The sequence below is a fragment of the Nelusetta ayraudi genome, unplaced genomic scaffold (assembly GCF_046127955.1).
Source record: "Nelusetta ayraudi isolate G7.1 ecotype Tasmania unplaced genomic scaffold, CSIRO-AGI_Nayr_v1 ptg000034l, whole genome shotgun sequence".
Lineage (NCBI taxonomy): Eukaryota > Metazoa > Chordata > Actinopteri > Tetraodontiformes > Monacanthidae > Nelusetta > Nelusetta ayraudi.
In genome coordinates, this window is record NW_027466084.1 from 3,490,547 (window position 1) to 3,499,629 (window position 9,083).

Here is a 9,083-nt window from a genome sequence, read left to right on the forward strand (position 1 = left end):
CATTCTTTTTCCTATTCAACACATGTCGCACTCCCCAATATCCCCCCTGCCCCATCACCCCAACATAAAATGTCCCCCTAGACACAAGTCACAGGTAGGAACTAGTGCCTGACTTAAAAAAAAAAAAAAAAAAAAATACATATTAACTTCAGTAAAGAATAATAATACAAAATAGTAGTAATGATAAAACAATTATCCAAAAGTTAATTTGATTAACATAACAATAACCCAGATTACATACAGCAATGACCCAGATTACACTTGTGTATCTGTATATTTAAGAAAGAAAGAAAGAATTGCTCCTATGGACCACTGTCCTATGTGGAATCCAGGAAGTAGGTCCCAGATAACCATTACTTCCGGCACGGATCCGTTTTAAGATCCTTGCCTCCGTTTCTAGCTCCGATCCCCGAGAAAAGTGGAAAAGCATCATAGGTGCCCTTTAAAGAAAGTCCGCCTGACAGTGCCCCAAATACTAGGTAGTTTGCTACAGTATTGCATCTGTAACTCAAGCAAACGCACACTACAAATGCCCGTGTGTGTGTGTGTGTGTGTGTGTGTGTGTGTGTGTGTGTGTGTGTGTGTGTGTGTGTGTGTGTGAACCGATTTTCCTCGTCTAAAAATATGACCAAAAGTTGCCTAACATAACTGCGGAAATATGATAAACAGCCATCAAGTAACTTGAGCAACTATAAGTGACTAGACAAACCCCCAGTGCCGTGAGCAACCACTCCTCCAACACACAACCTAGCCAGGTACCACATGGCTCTTGCAAGCTAGCTACAAGCTGCCGTCTCAAATCAAAGCAATTACTTTCGAATGTTTTATTGGGTTCAAAAAATAAGCAATAACCTACACAAAAACAACTTTGGCTCAAATAAATCACATAATATCTCCTCGATGTTTTCCTGTTTTATCAGCACATGTAGCTCGTTGGACTAATGACGTTTTCCTCCACCAGGTGCAGTGAGCAAAATGCGCCTCGCCTGCACAAGCCACTGAGGCAGAAACTGGCGCGCATGTTGGCTACCTGGGGTGTTGTCTTCCGCAAACACGTTGTCAAGAACAAACTTTTTTTTCCGCATTGAGTCAATAGAGACATCCCTTTTTCTTGCTCCACTGATAACATGGGGAGAGTGAAGATGTGCTGTTTTGTTTTGTTGATCTTCAGCGATCTTCTTCAGTGCGTTGGGGACAACTCTACAAGTAAGTAAAAAACTAGACTTTTTTTTTTTTTTTTTTTTTTAAAAAACTGGCTCCGTGTATACCAGGTATTACGGTACTCATTTCGCACAGTGGGGAAAGTAGATATAATCGATTTCCTTGTACTTGGTTTCAGAATAATATTTTGGGGGAACTTTTTGTTGGCAATTAATTCCCCGATGTCTGCCTTATAACACACCCCACAAAAGTGGGTGTACTACCAACCTGCAGTAGAATCATGGAGTGACGATTCCAAATATTTCAGAAACATCGATCAGTAATCCAGTACAGAGACGCGCCCTCTCTCTTCCCCTCTGGCATAGTGCGAAGCAGTTAGCAGTTACCGTAATACCTGGTGTCCACAGAGCAAGTAGTTTCAGTGTCTGCTGGCTCGACCGCTTTTGTCCAACTGTTGGATTACTTGACCACAGTAACAGAATGGACCAACTATTTTATTTTTTTTCCATTCATAGAAATATTTTATTCCAGTTTGAGTTGAATTAAAACATTTGTCATTATACAATGTATCATTTTTTTTAAGGGCCTTCCTTCGGCGCATAGGTCTACAAAAACTATATAAGGAGTCGGATAAAATGAAAAAAATAAGCTACGAATGAAACATTACATATTAAAACAAAAAAAAGTTTTTCTTTTTGGCGGGGTTCATGCCGCTAAGGGGCTAATCCGGAGTAGTAGCTCGCGGCTTCAGCCTTCATCCTTTTTTCTGTCTGTGCCAGGAAACTCTTTTTTTTTTTTTTTTTTTACCAAAAAAAGGATTTTAAGGACAACAACAACAACAATAAAATTCTTTGAGCTTTATTCCAACGTCTGTGCGTCTTTGGAACGTGTTCGCTTATCCGTCAATTTGTGGACGGACTCACACAGAGAGGACAGAATATTGACCTTCAGTTGTTTTTTGGGAGATCATCATGTCCAAGTACAGAGACCATTTCAAGCAATTTCCTCACAGTAGCCTCCTAAACAGGCCTTGCACTCATGACACTGCAAGTAGAAGAAAGACATGCAACCATGAGTGACATTGGAGTTTTGGGTGGTGAATACTCCCTTTACTGCATAGTAGTTGCACTCTGGCCCAAGGGCCAAAGTTGGCGTGCAGCCTAGTTTTAATGGCCTGCGAGTTAATACATAATCACTATTACAGCTAGCTCACCACGATTACACAGCACATGTACTACGAATACAACAAATCCCGGAAGGCTCTACTCAATCAGGACAGGACATTCGTTGAGGGACATTATCATCATTACTTGATTGGTTTATTGTACATTATTAAAGGTATTATTAGCCCATGGAAAAAGGTTACTGTTGAAAATGTAAATCAGAAAGCTGCAAATAAAAAAAAAAAAAAAAGAGCTGCATGATTTTGTTTGCATTTCTTTTTTTTTATTAGTTTGTTGTTGTTTTTTTCGATTTTGCATATGTAATATGTAGTTATTGTAACGTGTCGGGTAAGGATCCAAGTGCAACACCGGGTGGGTAAGGAAAGAGGGTTTACTTGCGACAGTTACCAACAGTAAGCTAACGCTCGTGGTCAGGAATGGAAGGCGGGTCGATTCTCCGGGACGGCGGCAGAGCAGGCTGGTTGGGGACGAAAGGCGGGTCGGCTGTCCGGGACGGCGATGGAGGGTTCGTGTCCAAGGCTTTCCAGGTCGGCAGTAACGGGACAGGAGAAGCTTATATGGCTTATATGCAGCAGTGATGGCAGAGAGAAAGCAGGTGTGTCAATCAGGTGGAAACGTGCCTCAGCTGCTGCGCCAGCCAAGGGCACCCTGAACCCAGCAGGCAAGACTGACAGGCGTGTGACAGTTATTCATTGTATATTATTATGCTTTGCTTGTTCCATATTGAGGTTGAGGCAAAACTTGCTTGGGTCTATATAAAAAGGTTCACTGTTACATAAGGAGGGCGATATCAATGTTGACGCACAACTTTATACAAGTTTTAAATCCAGAAGCCAAATCATGTTTGTTGAACCAAATCATGTGATTCCTCTTGAATCTGAAACAACTGAAATATGTTGTAATATGTCTTACAGAGCCAGCGGTGGAGGTGGAGGTGGAGGTGAGAGAAGGCGACGATGCGATTCTACCCTGTTCCTTCAATCCGGTCCAGGACATTCCGGGCAAACTCTTTGACTGGAAGAAAGACAAAGAGAAGGAGGTGTTCCTGTTTGACGATGGCCCAGTGTACAATGAGGGACGTTCTGGTCAAGACCGGCAGTTCAGCGGACGAGTCACACACTTTCCTGATGAGCTCGAGTACGGCAACGCCTCCATAAGGATTCGCAGCGCCACAGTGGCCGACAGCGGGAATTACACTTGTGTGTTTCCACGTGACAACGAGCAAATTTATATCATCAGGCTCTTGGTTGGTGAGTGGTTTTATGTGCGTCGTATCCTCAAAGGTTTTTGATATGCAGACAACCTTAAGTTGTCTTAATGTTATTTCTCCTCCATCTGCATCTTATAAATGGGATCTCAGTGGGGGCCGACCATCAACTTTGATGCGTTCTAGCTTTTAATACTGAAGTGTTTTGACAATTGATTTGTATGTTTTCAGTTCAAACACACCTCCACAAACAGAAACTACAACTTTATTGTATTTTAGCAGTATGCTTGTCCAAAAGCACGTTTGTTTGTGTTATTTTGTTTACAGGAGTTCCTGCAAGACCAAACCTAACAGTCACTGATGCCACTGAGGATGGGGTCCGGCTGAGGTGTGAGGTTGAAGGAGCTCATCGCAGGCCTGAGGTGGCGATGGTGAACAGCTCAGGACATGTTCTTTCTTCTGAGGAGCCTCAGGTGTCAGAGGAAAATGGCAGATACAATGTTACCATCTTGACCACAATCAATGAGACAGGACTTGTACGCTGTCGTGTCAAGCAGAAGGAAATCAGCCATGAGGCTTTTTCTGACGTGTATGTGTATTTCCATGGTAAGATTACACCTCTCAGTCTCTGTATACTATCTTTTATTAGGTTATCTATTAACAACTCCAAAGCCCTTAAGAGGTTAAGCGTGTAATATTTTCCCTAAGAAACGGCGACATCAAGTGGTTACATTTTAGATTGCAGTGTCTTTCGTTATCCCGAGCTTGCAAGTGAACTATGGTGGCCTGCGCCCCTTGTCCACCTTCTTCTTTGTTCTTCTTTGAAGACATAGGCGTTCACCCTAAATACCAAATACGCCAGATTGTCCACACCAGGCATCCTTAGAAATATGGTGGTGCAAGACGGCAGCAAACAAGGATAAAGACCCTTATTGATCTGTGGAAATTCTTTTACACACACACACACACACACACACACACACACACACACACACACACACACACACACACACACACACACACACACACACACACACACACACACACAAAAAGAACTGTTCCAATAGAAGGAAAAACAAAAAAATCGAATTACTTTTATTGTACTGCGATTATCTACTTGTATTTATTTATGGGCAGTATGTTAAGCTTTGACCAATATAGAAATGAAATTAATGCCAAATTTTACATAGTGGACCTTAAATTAACTTGTTATGTTGTTTCATACCTGATTTTAGCAGGGGGCAGGGAGGGTTTGTGCGAGTTGTCTGGTTAGCAGCCCTTGATTTCACATGAGTATAAAACAGCAGACATTGAGAGTCCTCCACTGAGTTTGACCTTTGAGGATGTAGCAGCGAGCTACAAGCTAGCATCAGGCTCAGTGTCTTTCAGAAGGAGTTTACAAAGACAAATGATACTGCGAGTAACGTGAAATGTCCATGTATCCACGTGCCAATGTACATATTCCACAACTTCTTCAGTCAGTGTCTCTTCTGACTGCACCATTTCATATATGTTGATGACATGGAAGTGGAACAATGGCAGCTGTGTTAGTGTGACACGTCATATTTCTGTGGAAGTGTGCATCAGACATGAAAATAACCATCCTTCCACTTCACCTGTTTACATTGCCCATACTGCACTACTGTTTAGCTGTTAACATTGGTGTTTACATTACTCTACATTACCCGTATTGCACTACACTGAACATTTCCACTCAACTTTCTTTTTCTTTTCTTTTTCTTTTATTTTTACTGTCACAGGGTATACATATGTAGACTTGTATATATTTTTATATTTAGGTATTTTATAGGAATATTTGCACATTTAACGAATACTTACACATATATATATATATATATATATATATATATATATATATATATATATATATATATATATATATAATATTTTTTTTTTTTTTATATATATATACTATGTAGACTTGTATATAGATGCTTTTTTTACTCCACTGAGTGGTACACTGTTTATAGTTTATTTATACTTCCGGTTGCACATTGGTTACTTGTTTACCCTTACTTTTTACTTGTTACTTATTCTTTAGTTTGTTTTTGTTTGTTTTTTAACCTAAGTAGTAGAATAGAGAATTCAAATTCCTTGTTTGGCATGCACAAACTTGGCCAATAAAGCTGACTCTGATTCTGAAAATCAGGCTCTGGAATTGAATTTTTGTTTTTTGTCTTTTAGAGCAAACGAACAAATGGGAAATTGACCTTTTAATTGTAAATGTAACTGGAGTCATTCTGGCTGTGATTGGTGCCATGGTGTACAGTGCAAAAAGGTGCAAAATCCATAAGCTCCTTGAGAAAGGTAAGTTTCCGTGATGTCCATCACATGCAGATCCCAATACCTCAATGCCAACATGTCAGAGTAGTTTTTCATTGTCAGAGGACCTTCCTGTGTGTATTTAAACAGCTTATCCAACACACATGAATCTGACTTGATTTGTAATGACAGTGAACACTGCAAGGCGTAGTTATCTGCCGGTATTCCACTGACGTCCGCACAGCTCTTCCACATGTAGAAACACTGCAGCACTGCAACATGTACAAACATGAACCGTTTTCCATGTGTGTGACACTCAGGGTCTGATCTCAGACTAGTTATTCAGTTTACACTCAGCTTTCAGTCCTGACAGTTGTCTTCATTTCACACAAACGTTTCTGTTTGGCAGGTCCTCCTGATGGCGGCGAAGAACCTGTCCAAGAGGTCCTAATACACGCAACTGCCAATGGTTCATCTCGTGCTGTGAAGAATTCTGCAGCTTCAGACGACACCCCTTCATCAAAACAAACGACAGCAATTATTTAACATGGACAGGACATACTGATGAACATATCAGTGCAAATATGTGTAATGTAGCCTGTGAGAAGATGAGCGATCTGCTTTTATTAATGTATAACTCTGTTAGTTTGCACTGTTTATGTGTCCTGCCATGCTTTGAGCTTAAAGTCTAAAACCTCCACTCAAAAAGGTTTCGACACTTGTATGTCGTAAAGCAACTTTATTTAATAGGCGACAGAGGCGCTGACACAGATACAAACAGTGAGTGTGTCAGTTAAGTTAGTTAGTCTCGCTTGGGGCTGCAGTGACGATTGTTTTTCCACATTTACCGGCGCAGGCTAATGCTTCTCATACATCTCGATTCATTATGCTAATTAGAGTACGGTGCCAACTGTAGTTACACCTTACTTGTCAACTTAATTTCAACATTTGTACATCATTCAACACTGCACAGAGTGACTGTTTGCTTACCCTTGCAAGATGGAGTTGAAATGCATCTGGACGTGAATCCCCAATCAATCGTGAATGAATGTCGACTCGGACAAACTGATTGCCACTGGCAGCTTTGGTGGGGGTGGCCAGGCAGGGTGGCCAATCATTTCCCAGGGGTAGCCAGTGCCACCCCGGTGGCCACGGCCGGGCTAAGTGGCATAGTCCATTGCCGTCAGGGGGTGTTTGGTTTTATTAATTGGAATGTGAATATGTGATTAGGTGGGAAATGCAGGGTTTATTTGTATTTACGGGTTTGTATGTTTTGTGGGGATTGTGTTCTGTTTATTTAAGTATGTATTTCTTTGTGGGGGGGGGGTTTAATAATCTGCATTTGGATGTCGCCACTGTTAGTAGGTTGGCCCAATTGGCCATAGGCTGCTGCCCTATAAGGTGTGGGTTTTGTGGCCAGCTTGGTGTGAGGCTAGCAGGGATGGATGCCGTTTCCCATAAACACCATAGATGAATTCTCCAAAGCCTCAGGTTTATGTCTCAATATGAATAAATGTGAAATTATACCCGTTAAGAATTACGCAAATCCATCTATCTATGGAATCCCAGTCAAAGATGAAGTTGTTTACTTAGGAATCACAATTACCAAGGACCAAAAAAAGAGGTCTTTAACAAATTTTAACCCTATCATACAAAGAACACAGAAAAGGTTGAACCAATGGTAGAGGTAGAGTCTTATCATCAAAAGCCGAAGGATTATCACGATTAACATATGCTTCTCTCTCTCTCTCTGTGGGCAAAAAAAAAGAATTACTCAAATAGACAAACTACTTTTTAACTTTCTGTGGAAGAACAAAACTCACCACATAAGGAAATCTGTTGTGATAAATGAATATGAATCTGGTGGTCTCAATTATCTTGATTTTTGCTCTTAAATAACACCTTTTAAGATTAACTGGTTGAAACAATTTTTCAGAAACCCCAACGCTATTTGGAACATTATCCCTTCTCATATTCTGTCCAAACTGGGTGGACTACACTTCTTTTTAGTCTGTAACTACAATATTGACAAAGTGCCAGTTAAAATGTCAGCATTTCACCGGCAAGCCTTCCTCGCATGGTCCCTTATCTTCAATCACAATTTTTCGCCTCATAACTACTATATTTGGAACAACAAGGACATTTTATTTAAACATAAGTCTCTTTTCATTGAACACTGGTTTGCAATAACATGTTGCACAGCTGTTCAACAGAGATGGTCTTCTTTATTCTTATAATGAGCTTTTATTTTTATACATAGGTATAAAATACCTGTTTCACCTGCAGACTTTGCGAAAGTGTTTGCAGCGATACCATCTGGTGTGTGCATGTTATTCAGATATCAACCAAGAATGGAAAGTTGACATCTTCCCCTGTTATCATTATCAGACACCCCTGTTGGAAAAGCTTGTTTGACTAGCAACCTTGGTAAGAACAACAAATTAATTAGACTCCTATTTAAAGGGGACATTACCACAGTTCCATATGTGATTTCATATTGGAGCAAATACGTAGAACAGCCGGACAGGAAGAAAGTCTGGCTCCTCCCCCAACAGATACCTGTTAACTAATAAGGTGAAAGAAATTTCTTTTAAATGAATACATAGAGTTTATCCCTCCAATGAATGCATTGTTAAAATATTCAAAAAAAGATGTGGACATAAATTGCACTTTTTGCTCTGAAAGTACTGAAACTGTAACCCATTTATTTTGGCACTGCCCCTATGTGCAGACATTTTGGATTCATATCTGTGACTTTATAGCCAACAATAGCTATAGTGACTTTGTTTTATTTTTGGAATAATGTACTGTTTGGGCTCTCCAAACTGGAAAATAAGAAGAAGAATATAACTTTCATTATCAATCTGATCATCTTGATAGCAAAATTTCATATACATCAATGTAAATTTACTAGGGAAAAAATCCTCATTCTCTGCTCTCAGTGGAGAGCTCAGACAACACAGGATCTCCATCAGGTTTTCGAGAAACAAAAAAGCAATTAAGACCTTGAACATTTGTGACGATCTAAACATTTTTCTGTAAACTCTCATGACTGGGTAAATATTGCACTTCTCTCCTTTTCTTTTCCTTTTTTTCTTACTAAACTCTTTGTCCCCCCCCGTGGCACAGTTTTTTTTTAAAATAAAGAACTGTTTGCCCTTTCAATCCAGTCTTCAAGTTTTCCTCCTTCAGCCTCAAACATGAACATTTGGATGCAGCAAAACGTTACTACGGATGACGCTGGAGGA

General features: G+C 40.2%; 1 protein-coding gene across 2 annotated transcripts; it reads left to right on the forward strand.

The window, feature by feature from the left end:
• Positions 1–1,026: 1,026 nt before the first annotated feature.
• LOC142892376 (V-set domain-containing T-cell activation inhibitor 1-like) lies at positions 1,027–9,083 on the forward strand. Of its 2 annotated transcripts, none has more exons than XM_076032513.1 (5): positions 1,027–1,206; positions 3,260–3,595; positions 3,880–4,158; positions 5,758–5,880; positions 6,245–9,083. In XM_076032513.1, exons 1-5 carry the CDS (start codon positions 1,128–1,130, stop codon positions 6,379–6,381), a joined length of 954 nt encoding a protein of 317 aa, XP_075888628.1. In that variant the 5' UTR covers positions 1,027–1,127; the 3' UTR covers positions 6,382–9,083. The 2 variants fall into 2 exon arrangements, with proteins under 2 accessions (XP_075888628.1, XP_075888629.1); XM_076032514.1 differs by having other exon boundaries at positions 3,266–3,595.

Bases quoted from the DNA above. Each gene is read 5' to 3' on its own strand.
- LOC142892376 (XM_076032513.1), top strand. From the start codon at position 1,128: ATGGGGAGAGTGAAGATGTGCTGTTTTGTTTTGTTGATCTTCAGCGAT. The intron at 3,596-3,879 runs GTGAGTGGTTTT...TTTTGTTTACAG, and splicing joins TATCATCAGGCTCTTGGTTG to GAGTTCCTGCAAGACCAAAC. The intron at 5,881-6,244 runs GTAAGTTTCCGT...TCTGTTTGGCAG, and splicing joins CCATAAGCTCCTTGAGAAAG to GTCCTCCTGATGGCGGCGAA.